The sequence below is a fragment of the Aotus nancymaae genome, unplaced genomic scaffold (assembly GCF_030222135.1).
Source record: "Aotus nancymaae isolate 86718 unplaced genomic scaffold, 86718_ANA_hifiasm-v0.15.2.pri h1tg000029l, whole genome shotgun sequence".
Lineage (NCBI taxonomy): Eukaryota > Metazoa > Chordata > Mammalia > Primates > Aotidae > Aotus > Aotus nancymaae.
In genome coordinates this window covers 4,090,570-4,104,293 of record NW_026988442.1, presented here as the reverse complement: position 1 = coordinate 4,104,293, position 13,724 = coordinate 4,090,570, and the positions used below count along the sequence as shown (strand labels likewise).

At 38.2% G+C, this 13,724-nt stretch overlaps 1 protein-coding gene across 1 annotated transcript in view; it reads right to left on the bottom strand.

The window, feature by feature from the left end:
- The window catches only part of HAO1 (hydroxyacid oxidase 1), a 65,058-nt gene that overhangs the window by 37,677 nt on the left and 13,657 nt on the right, over nt 1–13,724 (bottom strand). Inside the window, exon 3 of the mRNA XM_012455421.3 lies at nt 1,525–1,780. Within this exon, the coding sequence (XP_012310844.2) occupies nt 1,525–1,780 (256 nt within the window). The remainder of the gene's footprint in view (nt 1–1,524; nt 1,781–13,724) is intronic.

Genomic DNA, 13,724 nt, shown 5'->3' with positions numbered 1-13,724 from the left:
ATACACAGCAGAACTATATGACACTTGTATAAGACCATGCACCAACTTCCATGGTGAGATACACTCCGCACTGACCATAATAGATATGAAATTCCAGGCTTCCAAAAATATTCTCATCTGTATATGGAATGTGAATTTGATTTTGGATCTTTTAGTTTTTGAATACTTTAGAAGGTGGCTTCTTTTGTCTCTACTCTTTTGTCTCTTTTCAATCTTCCTAGCCCTGGCTTTTTATTTTTTTTTCCAAATACAATTCGAACATAGAATAAGCAAGGGCCTATGTGGAATGAGGTCTGAGTGCCCAAGAAGGCATTCCTCATCATCTTCCATATTCTGATAGAGGCTGTAGGAGTCCATCATAAAAATGTTCTTCATTAAAACTAAGATTTTGATCCCTTTTCAAATACTTATAGGCCTGAGGGACATCATACATTTACACGAAAAATCCAAGAGCACATTTTGGTGGAAGCTAAAGGAAGGAAAACATGATAGCAAAAAGAGGTGTATAGATAGTTTGAGATTGGGTCTTTCCCAGAGACTTCCACACAGTTTCCAGCTTTGACTCAAGACGATTGTAATCCCAAAATACTATCAGGAAAGAGACAATAATTCACTGCTTGTGGACAGGGTAAATGAATGACCTGATGAAACCAGTATAGTTCAACATCAGATTAAGTGATACATTGTTTTTGATAAGATGAATGATTTGAATGAATGAATGAATGAATTCTTTTTTTTTTTTTTTTTGAGACAGAGTCTTACTCTGTCGCCCAGGCTGCAGTTCAGTGGCATAATCTCAGTTCACCACAACCTCTGTCTCCTGGGTTCAAGAGATTCTCCTGCCTCAGCCTCCTGAGTAGCTGGGATTACAGGCAACTGCCACTGTGCCTGGCTAGTTTTTGTAGTTTTTAGTAGAGACGGGGTTTCACCGTCTTGGTCAGGCTGGTCTGGAACTCCTGACCTTGTGATCTACCCGCCTTGGCCTCCCAAAGTGCTGGGACTACAGGCGTGAGCCACCACACCTGGCCTAATGAATGAATCTTGACCCATGGACGAACCACAGTGAAAGGATTATTGCTGAAAGAAGTAGACAATGGGGGATCAAAGATGTTGCTTTTTAAAATCTCTCTTATTTTCTCTTAGCCTTAGCTGTTCCATGTATAATATTAAAAATAAAATGTAAAGGTGGCTCTTTGATTTTAACAAAGAAATAGGGTACAAGGGTGATAATAATAAACTGTTGCTTGGGCAAAATTAAGTATCATCCATCTGTATAGAAATTCATACTTCCCAAAGCCATAGCCCTTAATGCACTCTGGTCTAAAAATGTATTTGACTTTTATAAGCATATAGGCCATTTCTGTTCCTATTGTATAGCTCAAAAAAGTGACATTTACAAAATGGATGTGATTAGCTGAAGATTAATCAGATAGTTAGCAATGATGCTATCAGTAGACCCCAGATCCTATCATTCCCAGACAAGATCCCTTTCAACCCAGCTCAGGGCCACATGATCATGGTTACCTAAGTTGTGGTGGCAGCTTGAATCTGTTACGCACATCATCCAGACGGTTGCCCAAGTAAGGTGTGTCCACTGTCACAAATATGGCCTTGTAGCCCGTCTTCTCTGCCTGCCGCACTAGCCTCTTGGTGACTTCTCGGTCCTTGTAGATATACAGTTGCAGCCAACGAAGCGCCTCAGGACCAGCTTCCGCCACTTCTTCAATTGAGGAGGTGGCCCAGGAACTCAACATCATGCCCGTTCCCAGGGAGTGGCAGGCTAAGAACGAAAGGGGATGATCAAGACAGGTCTGGCATGGCTCATCTTCTCAAGCCTTTGAATCGTAGTTCAATGAGTAAAGGCCTCTAGAAGGGCAATTAGGCAATATGAAGTCAAATCTTTTCAAGAGAGAAGCAAGTCCAGTCCATACCATGTATTTCCTAACTCTACCTCCTCTGATACAAACGGCTGCTGCAGTTATTGCTGCTCAGTGTTTATTTCACATGATTAGAAGTACACAATTCTGGCTGGGTGCGGTGGCTCACACTTGTAATCCCAGCACTTTGGGAGGCTGAGGCAGGTGGATCATAAGGTCAGGAGTTTCAGACTAGCCTGGCCAAGATGGTGAAACCTTGTCTCCACTAAAAATACAAAAATTAGCCAGGCACAGTGGCGGGTGCCTGTAATCCCAGCTACTAGGGAGACTGAGGCAGGAGAATCATTTGAACCCAGGAGGCAGAGGTTGCAGTGAGCCAAGATTGCGCCACTACACTCTAGCCTGGGCAACAGAGCAAGACTCCATCTTAAAAAAATAATAATAATACACATTTCTTTCCACACTTTGTATATGGTTCCTGAAGAAGAAAATGAGTCCAATAGTAAAAAATGTCTGCAAATACTGGCAAAAAAGTTAAGAACAACCTGAATGTCCAGCCTTAGGGGATTGGTTAAACTGTAGTTCATATATAAAATGAAATGAAGAGACTCATTAAAATTAATATTCTTATGATGATCAATTTTCTGTGTCAATATGCTAAACCATGGTGCCTAGATATTTGGTGAAACATATCTGAACATTACTATGAAGGTGTTTTGTAGATGACATTAACATTTTTATTAGTAGACTATGAATAAAGCAGATTATCTCTCATAATATGAGTGAGTCTTATCTAATCAGCTCAAGACCTTAAGAATAAGACTGTGGGCCAGGCGCAGTGGCTCATGCCTGTAACCCCAATACTTTGGGAGGCCGAGGTGGGCAGATCATGAGGTCAAGAGATCGAGACCATCCGGGCAGATCATGAGGTCAAGAGATCGAGACCATCCTGGCCAACGTGGTGAAACCCCATCTCTACTAAAAATACAAAAATTAGCTGGGCGCGGTGGCGCACGCCTGTAGTGCCAGCTACTCAGGAGGCTGAGGCAGGAGAATTGCTTGAACCCAGGAGGCGGAGGTTGCAGTGAGCCGAGATTGCACCACTGTACTCCAGCCTGGCGCCTGGTGATGGAGCGAGACTGTCTCAAAAAAAAAAAAAAAAAAAAAAAGAATAAGACTGTGAAGGAGAAGGAGAAGGAAGACTGCTAAGAATAAGAATATTTCTGCAAGGAGCCTGCCTTCAGACTGGAGCTACAACATCAGCATTTCCCTGGGTCTCTACCCTGCCCACCTGCAGATTTAAACGTGCATACCTCCACAAGCATATGGGTCAATTCCTGAAAGTGTCTATCTATGGATAGGTATTTTAGAGATAAAGATAGATAGAGACAGAGCGATAGACATATGTTTGAATCTATCTGTATCTATCAAGAGAGAGAAAAAGATGAGAAATCTTTCAGAGGGAGATCCTATTGATTCTGTTTCCCTGGAACCCTGAGTATTACAATTATAAAATAATATAAACATAGAAAGATGTTTAAGATATATGGACATATTAAAGAAAGAAAAAAGTTTACAAAATGACATGTATTACATGATATCACATTTATACAAATGTAGTTATTGGTAGATGAATCTAAACAAACAATGCTAATGATGGGTGGGAGAATTATGGGGTTAGTTTAATTTTTTCTTCCTTTTTAATTTTAAAATTTTATCCTGCAAAATTATATTAAAGATATAGTCTACCATTTATGCCGTCTTTTAAAATCTCATAAAATGTGTGTGTTAGATATCCCAAGTAGACACATCTTTTTGAGCAAGGTAGCAGTTACATTTTGGGGGGAAAGGTAGCAAGAAACGGGCAAATTAAGGAAAAATTAAATAGAATCATCTAATACTTTTAGAGGGTACTTGAAAGAACATGGGTGATAGGCTTTCTTCCAAAAATAGGTAGTAAAACTGGAGTCAGCTTTAGCGAAGGAGAAACTGATAGCATGTTTATATGCAATATATAAAACAGTCAAAGCTATTATAAAGTATAAATACATAAAAGTATATTACGTGAAACTAACTACTCCTCCAAGTCATTTGACGCATCTGCACGCCCACCACGCATCAAATGGGTATAAATATAGTTGTCCAGGTGACACTCACAAGATGTTGATGGAAATCCAGTGAGTTGCTGTTGAGAGGTTAAAAAGTTCCCATGATTCTCAAACTTTAGCAGGACAACCAGATCCCCTGGAGGGCATGTGAAAACACAGATTTCTGGGTCCCACCCACAGAGCTTCTAGTTCAGTAGGTCTGAGATGTGGCCCCAGAGTTTGTCTTTCTAACCAGCTCCCAGATGAGGCTGATGCTGGGTCACACTTTGATATTTAAACAGTACCATAGTCACTAGATAGTAAAGGTCTCAGTTTAAATGTAATAAAATGGATTTTGTTTTTGAAAATTGGTAATTTTTCAATGCCTTTGAAGGTGTTTGTCATACATGTTCTCCAGGTCAGTGGTTAGCTACAGAAGATCTGACTTGGAGGTCATCATGTCTATATATCACTAATCTCTTTGGGAATTTCTTTCATAGAAACTCACGACTGGCAAAATATTGTCCAAAACCCCCATTTTATTAAGTAACAACACAAATGAACATACAGACCACTGTCTGATTTTGGTTAAGCTTGGGAAATGTGGAAAATAAATTCAGGTCACTTACTGCTGTTTGAAAGGAACACCAAGGGACATTGATGGCTTGGATCAAAATCCTCTAACAATCAATTCGCCTAAAAGAAATTATGTCCTGGCCGGGCTTGGTGGCTCACGTTTGTAATCCCAGCACTTTGGGAGGCCAAGGTGGGCAGATCACTTGAGGTCAGGAGTTCAAGCCCAGCCTGACCAACATGGTGAAACCCTGTCTCTACTAAAACTGCAAATATTAGCTGAGCATGGTGGCGCATGCCTGTAATCCCAGCTACTCGGTGGGGGGCTGAAGCATGAGGATCGCTTGAACCCGGGAGGCGGAGGTTGCAGTGAGCAGAGATAGCACCACTGCACTCCAGCCTGGGTGACAGAGTGAGACTCTGTCTCAAAAAAAAGAGAAAGAAATTATGTCCTGAAGAGGATGTTACCTAAGATCACACAGAGATAAGGAGAACTCAGCATGTCTGACCACTCTGCCAGGACAATGATCTTTCTAGACTCCCTACATGCCTAAATGACTCCCTGGTACCAAGCATAGATAAATGTACTCTCTCAATATTTCAGGGTAAAGACACCCAAGAGAGTAGGTTTGCCCTGTGCATGAGAGACACTGCCATGCGTTGGGAAGGTATGGAATCTTGGAATCAGGTGGGAAGGTCCTCTGTATACTGGAGGTACAGAATGTGGATGCACAGAGGGGTCTGGCAAAGAGAATCACTCAGACAACAGGGCATGTTTTTGTAGTTAATACAAATACATCATGTTGTCTAACAGCAGTTTTGCTGAAAATTTACCCAAATCATTTGGGTATGCATGTTTAGAGAGACACAAGTCTGGTCCATACCATCTGTTTCCTGATTCTACCTCCTCTGATACAAGTGGCTGCTGGAGTTATTGCTGCTTAGTGTTTATTTCCCAATAATTAAATCATACATTGCTGAAATTTTGAATCGGAGTCCCCAAAATTATTTCAAGAGAATGCTCCTGCATGTAGGGGGCATATCAGAGTCTGTCTAAGGTATTATCATTTGAAGCTGGGAGAAAACAGAGGAGCAAAACATCAGGCTCCATACTCCCTGGAACAAATATGAGTGATCACTGTGATCTTAATCCACTTGTGACTATTTGCTGTGACAAAGGAAAATTGTTGATGAATTACATTCATTATTTTTAATACAGTTTTATGTTAGAATGAGCTAAGGGAGTCTGGGAATTTATAAGGACCATTCAGAGAGGCAAATATTTGTCTATTTCTTAAGGACAGATCTGAGATGAAGTTGATACATACCAGAATGGCAATTATGTTTGTTGAATTATTAAAATACTTCCACTCCAATTGGCAAATAGCCACGTTTCTGAAGTTAATAACCCTAGCCCCTGAGTCCCTTCAATATGCCATTGTGCTTCAGTGTGTCATCACTTCCTTTTCTCCTCAAGGAACCCCTGGACTTCCTCACAATCCAGCAACTTAAACATCAGTGCCTGGCAGAGCAGGGGGCATCCACTCTATTAGAGCATTCTACCAAAGAGACACATGCACCTGCATGTTAATCACAGCACCATTCACAATAGCAAAGACATGGGATCAATCCATGTGCCCATCAATGGTGGATATAATTTTTAAAATGTAGTACATATATACCATAGAATACTATGTAGCCATAAAAGAGAACAACATCATGTCCTTTGCACCAACATGGATGCAGCTGGAAATCATTATCCTAAGTGAATTAATGTAGTAACCAAAAACTGAATACCACATGTTGTCACTTATAAATGGAAGCAGAACATTGGATACTCATAGTCATAAAAATGAGAACAATAGATGCTGGGGAATACAAGAGTGGAGTTGCGATGGGGAAAAGGGCTGAAAAAAACTAGCTGTTGGGAACTATGCTCACTATCTAGGGGATGGATTCATTTGCACTCCAAACCTCAGCACCATGCAATATGCCTCTGTAACAAACCTGCACACATACCCCCGGTCCTGAAATAAAAGTTGAAAAAAAGAAAAAATAATGGGCAAAGGATCTGAACAGACATTTCTCAAAAGAAGAGAGATATAGCTGGCTTATAGATATATGAAAGAAGCTCAGCATCTCTAATCATCGGGGAAACTTAAATTAAAATCACAATGAAGTATCACTTCCAACTGTTAGAATGGTTATTATCAAAAAGACCAATGATAACAAGTGTTGGTGAGGAGGTGAAAAAACGGGAACCCTTGTAGAGAAAAGGGAACCCACTGATGGCAGGAATGTGAGTTATCACAGCCATTTTGAAAAACAGTATGGAGGTTCTTCTACAATGATGTTGATGCTCAAGAGACCCATTCCTCTTTTCCCTGGCAAATACAGTGTCCAATACTTACTACCTTTATGGAGAAAGCTTTTAAAGGAGAGTAGAATTTTCTCCAGGGCCAAGAACTCCCTGTGAGGACCTATATAGGGAGAGAATATCTAAGGAGATAATTTCTGCATTCCCAGGGTACACATTACTTTGGAGAGTTTGGAACAAATAATCCAAGAAGTGTGACCAGAACATGCTTTTCCTCATCCCCACCCTAACCTGTTTACAAATTTTCATGGGGTAACTTCAGAGTGAGTCTAAGGGGCTGTCAGCACTTGCATAGTCCAACCATCAATCACTAATACTTGGAAGAAAAAATTTAAAGTTCTCAGTATATGTTTTTGTTTTCTCTACTCTTCCATTTGCAATGTAACTATAAATATAATATAAATAAACTATAAATATAAACTATATAATAATATAAAATTAATGAGATTAGTATCACTGCTTACTAACATCCATTCCCCCCAATATATCTCAAAAAATGAGCTATGGCCAGTGGAATGATTTCTGTTTTACATAATAAAAGTTCATCTCAGACCCACCCATAATATAGATTCTTATTAGAGTTAAATCACATGCCCTAGAGTGGGAAGATGCCACGAGGGTCTGCAATAACCTGACATAAGGTAAATGTAGCTCAGCCTTTCTAAACTGCTATTCAGTAGAGGGTTGGCTAAATTTCCTAAACTGTGGAACCCATAATCAACTGCTGAGATTTACAGCAACTCATCAGATATGAATGCAGTTACCTCTGGGGTAGACACAAATTCTAAACTCCAATGTACAGCAATTTAAATGAGCTAGGACAATGTACAGTGATTTAAATGAGCTAGGACAGGTAAACAGCTTTGGAAAGCAGCCCTGTGGCTGAGAAATGCAATTGTTCTTCTAGAGTTTGGCAGTTTTTATTTTGTTTGTCACATCAAGCCTTAATGAAAACATTTATTTCTGAACCTGGTAATCTGGATGTAAAGAAGCAAAAATAGGAAATCCATTGTATACGTAAATTTTAGAGGCCTGGATACTAAGCCTGCCTGTCCCAAGTTTTTAATCAAGACTACCTTGAATACACCTCTCAATTATCTAGAGTCTCCTCGTGACTTCTCACTCATTTCAGGCAGTCATTCTAAACTTGACAGGCTCTCAGAAGACCTTGAAGGTCTTCAGAAGAGAACAATATCCAGTATTAGATGTAGATCTAATACTGTTCATGTTTGAAGACTTTAACTATGCCTTTGACTTAGAACCAATAGGAACTTTCATCCCAGGCTCAGTCCAGGTCTTCTCAAGCTTTGAGGTGCATAGGAATCACAAGGGGATGTTAACAGAATTCAAATTATGACTCAGTAGTAGGTCTGTAGTGGGACCTGAGATCTGCATTTCTAACAAGCTCCCGAGTCCTGCTGATGCTGTTGCTCCAAGGACCATACTCTGAGAACCATGAGGTAGACATTTTATTTCAAAAGGACTCATCCAAGTTAGTAGAATATGTGTGATGTCCTGAGCAAAGTTGGGCTCATTGAAAATTGGAAGGAAAGCCAAAGGAATGGCAGTGGGGTTGGTAGTGGTTGTCACATGGTTGCTAATGGTCAGCCATGCCTTGCTGATAAATCTGCCTTTCTTCTCTGCTGGCAGCCTTTGGAGAGGGGCACAGGTACATTTGTACATTTGCTTATGCATTCATCTCTTACTACTTCTAAAGCCAAAGAATTAAACTGTGTCCGTACGATAGCCCCTTGGTACACTTAACCATTATCTCATGACTTGGCTTTGGTTTAAGTTGTGTTTTTTTTTCAACTTGCTTATCCTGGATTTGTCCAGCTTCCTAGATCTCAGATCAGAAGCAAAAGTCAATGACAAAATAAAAATAAAATGGTACAAGATGAAGAAGAGAGCAGTTACCCAAAGCTGAGAAAGCACAATTTACCAATTATAAAATAGTTTCCAAATGTTTAATGTCAGGGCCAACAATCTTACACACAGAAATAAGATGATGAACCATCAAGCAAATCTAAAGTTATCATGCTGGGCTTGATGAGAAGGAAATTACAATACATTTGAGAATGCTGTTCATCCACAGCCGCCGCCACCACCACCACAAAACAATAGAGGAAATCAAAAATATTAGTTATCGATGAGAGCAAATTATTTGGAACATTAATTCATGTGGGACTAATCATATACCAAGATTCAAACAGAACAATTAAGCAACATGTTACTTTAGACCCAAATAATTTCTTTGAAAATAACTCTCTTTTATGGGAAGGCAAAGTCGAGCTTCCAAAATTATGGTTTTAAGGAAAAAGAGGAAAAAGAAAGCAAAAAAGGGTAATATGTTCAAAGGGCCTAAAGTGTTGAGGTTTTCTTAGGTGCATTTGATTAAAAAGCTCCTACAAAACTTAGTCATAAAAACAGCTGCACTGAAAATAATTTTGTTGAGAAAACTCATTTTGTCATCTGCACAGGAAGTCATTACGTAATGGGGAAAATATGCAATGACCAAGTACCAAGCAGTTGTGTGGTTCTAAACTCAAGGCCTGACGTACTGAGGTGTTTGTATAACTGTGCACCATAATGTCCATTGAGTGTGTCATCCTGTCTTCACAGAAAAACTACCATCATAGAGATGCAACCAACATTGTTGTATGAATGTCTAAAATGACAATTGAGATTAAGCAGAAAAATAAAGTTCTGAAGTCAGTGGTCCAAAAGAACAAACCTTAACTACAATTATGCTTGAAATACTTAAAAGTTGTCAAACAAATCTTAATTAACAATTTATGAAACTAAACCAATTCAAACACTGCCAAGAAAGACCAGGAAACCAGACTTAATCTTTCCAGTGCTTTCATGATGGTCCATTGAATGAATCTGGAGCTATATAATCTTGAGTGATCACACTGCCACTACACCTCTAGACCTTTTTGTTACTGTATGAAAATATTCGCAAGGAACAATTAGTCCCAGCAACACCTTAGCTCTCCTTCCTTGTTTTCACTGTATTTTTTCCCATATCTAAGGAAGAACTCTGCAACAGACTAAAGCATTAACTCTACTGAAGTGATTCCTGTGTTATTATTCTGTCATTTTACTGAATTGTCAAGTTCTGACATAACTGGCAGATCACATGGAGACACAACACGGTGAAAGGCCTTTAAATAATGGTTTTAAGGACTACTGAGTTGGCAAACAACAACTTCAACCAACCGTCCAGTGTTTGACAACTTTAGTGTTGGGATACACTTTTGAGCCTCTTGACTTCACTATCACATTTTAATGTCATCAGGCACATTAATAATTCTAAGAATAAGCAATCTCATACTCTCAAGAAAGCCACCCAATAGCTTAAATTTTGGTGCAAAATCCTAGAAATTATTTGATGACTGTCTTTAATATGGCTAGATTCTAATTTTTAATAGGTGTTTTAATTAACAATCTTGTTTCATTGCAAAGTGATTTTAATACTGAAGCCACCATCTTTATGAAAATACTTTAGCATAGGATTATACATTCTAGTATATGCATATATATTAAATGTCCATAATCTTTTAATACATATATAAGTATACGTAATGTGTGTGTGTGGGGGTGTGTGCTTACACACAGAAAGAACATGCCACTGACTTTTTATTGTTAGCAAAGCAAGTACAAAACATAAAATCTGGTAATACTTTAGAGTGAAAGACACTTGGGTGCAAACCCCCTCTCCACCATTACTGGCACTAGACCTTGGTCAAGGGCTTTCTTCTTCTCTACTATCAAACAGAATGAGAATAACCTCACAGGCCTGTTGTAAGGATTAATCACAAGAACATAAAGTGCAAGCATTACACCTGATACGTGACAGGCACTCCACTTCGGAAAGAGTAAAAATTTTCCTTAAAGCAAGTCCAGTGCTTTCCCTGGATTAGGTAAAATTGAAAATAATGGGGATATTTTCCTAGTAGGTATGCTGAAACATATATCTAGTTGGTCACCTAGCACAACACATAAATATATAAATCAATAAAGCTTTCAAAAATACATCGTTTGGACTTGGAGCAAAGGAAATGACAATTTTTCCTGTTGAATGGTCTTTCACTCAATGTTAAGGTTGATCACTTAATCTTGGAAAATCCAGAAAATTCAACAGCTAAAACTCTCACCTACACCCTAATGCAGTTATTTGGGGTCTGTGTGGCTCTTTGTGTTACTTTGCAATCTGTTCCACCTGCATCTTAATAGGTGGTCAAGTCATAGCTGAATCCCAAAACTTCACTTTGGAATGTTCTGGCCTTTTAGGCTCAAAAAGAAAGTGTTTAGATTTAATGGTTTTATGGCCCATCAAATCCTGTGTGGTAGCCTCTAATTGCATCCAGGGGCTGGAATTTCTTTTAAAACTTTTTTTTTTTTGACAGTTTAATAAGAATTTACTAATATGCTGAGCATTCCTGGAACGCATTAGGTAGGTTTTAATTTTTCTTGATATGAGGTCCCAGCACTCCCTCATGTGGCACTTGCCCACATAACAAGTTAGAAGCAAAAGGATAAATGAATATTTAATCCTTTTTTCTCTTTCTTTTTGATTTTTCATTTTTAAAGGGAGAAAAAACATCTCAAGTAGCTCCATGAAAGATGAAGGGAAATTTTATTGTAGTTACTGTGCATAAAACCTAAGAGGTTTCCATGGTAATGTTCTTAAAGCACCAGAGTATAGTAAGCATTTTATTAATTGGATATTTAAGAAGAGATGTTCTACTTATCCTGCAAGACTAAAATTTAGCCTACTGATACCACCTATTTTATATGTGTTAGCATTTATGTTTATTATTGCTATTTCCTTCAATGTGTTAAATATTTGTAGAAATAATTTTGTATTTTTCTTTAAAGAATATAACAAAATTCAAAAAAATAAATAAAAATCTGCTAGAGTTTCAAATGGATGTGCCGTTATAAGTAGAGGCACTTATAAAACAAGTATTATAAGATTTACAACTATTAAAATGTTGATTAAGTAATCTATTGAATCAAATTTTTTATTCATAACACAGTGTATTAAAAACTGCCCTTCATTCAGTATTTTTTAGTCTTTTTCACTTTAAAAGACTTCTTAGAATTTTAATTTTTGTTCAGTTTTAATTCATGACCCGTATTTTATGCTCCCAAATTTTGCACGAAGTCAATATTTCCTAATAAATTTCCCTTTCAGTGGCTTCTTTCATCTTCTCAAAGTTTAAAAGATAAAACAATAAAACATAGGATGTTTGCAATTAATATTTCAAGATGATGGCATAGTTCTTGCCTTAGGAATCTTGCTACAGTTAATAACATTTGGAAATATCAGTAACAGACCAAGATGTTATAGGCAGCACTGCCTAAGTGATTAATAACCTGAGCAAAGAGTTAGAGAGGTTAAACCTCTCTAAGCTTTGGTTTACAGATGACTGTAAGGATAGATGAATAAATAATAAAGTCAAATTGTGTGGCACCATTAATTGCTCAATAAAGGTTGGTGATCATCATTTTTCACAAGACTTTGAGGTATCACTTTCTGAGTTTATCCAGCATTTATTAAACGTATATTTGTTTTTAGCAATAGTCAGAGATAGTTACATATCTTGTTCCTCTCCTATAGACCAAGAATGTACTTTGAGAAATGGAAATCAAAAGCACTAAAATGCTCACTGCCTCATCTAAACCCTCCAGGGCTGACATAAAGTACGGATTTCAGACGTGTAAGAAAAGGTAGCTCTGTACTTTGGATTGTCTCCCATTTTGCATTTGATAAAATTTAAAATGGTATCAAAATCATTTATTTATATACTAAAAAAAAAATGGCATAGATCCACTTCTATGCCAATTTTCTGGGATTTTGTTTTTGGAGTTTTTTGCTGTGAAAGTTTTTTCTTGTGTTTGTTTGTTTGTTTGTTTTCTCTTACCAGCGGAAGTCTTTATTTAAAGAACTTGTCTTTTGAATGCCAATATGCAACACAAGTAGCTGCATGGTCAGTGTCACACCTAAGCTCTGTAAGATCCCTGGGAACAACCCCAGTTCCCTTGAGACATGGCATTCAACCACTGGTCTTGCTCAAGTAGCTCCCTTTATCAATGAAGAAATGTAATCCTAGAGAGTGAAAATGACCTGCCACGAGAAATGAAACTAGTTCGTGGTAAATTTCCACATAAATCAGATGTCCCAAATGGACAGCCACGGGGACACTTGTAGCCCACAAAAGTATTTACTTTGGCCCACACATTGTTGTCTCAAACAGTGTTTTAGGGAATTTTGATTTATTTGCCCACATTTAAAAACCAGGAGATTGTACATAGAAATCAAGATTTCTGGCTTCTCTTAAAATTTTGGAAGTTTTGGCAGCTCCACATCCCTGCTCCCTTGGGTTATCAAGCACTAGTTGTGGCTGCACCCTTTTGATGGAACATGCAATCTCAGGCTCGCTACAGCCTCCACCCAGGGACTTGCATTGCTTTGTTTCAATTTCGTCTTTTTTTGAACATTTACGTTACAAGCCTGACTCCTAAAGGCATCTTTTTTCCCCCCAAGGTTTCTACATAAAGCTTAAAATAAAAATATTTTTAGGAAAGAAATAGAACTATTTTTATTTCCACTAAGATGTAAGTGGAATATACTTTTCTGAAAGTGAGTTTTTGTGTGTGAAAGATAAAGAATTTGGGGACTTTGGGTTCTGAGGGGAAATAAAGATAGTGTGTACCCCATTTCTGTAAGCTTTTCTAGCATTTATTTCATGAGTCCTCACAAAAACTCCTGCAGGAAAGAGCTCTTATTCATCTAGGGTT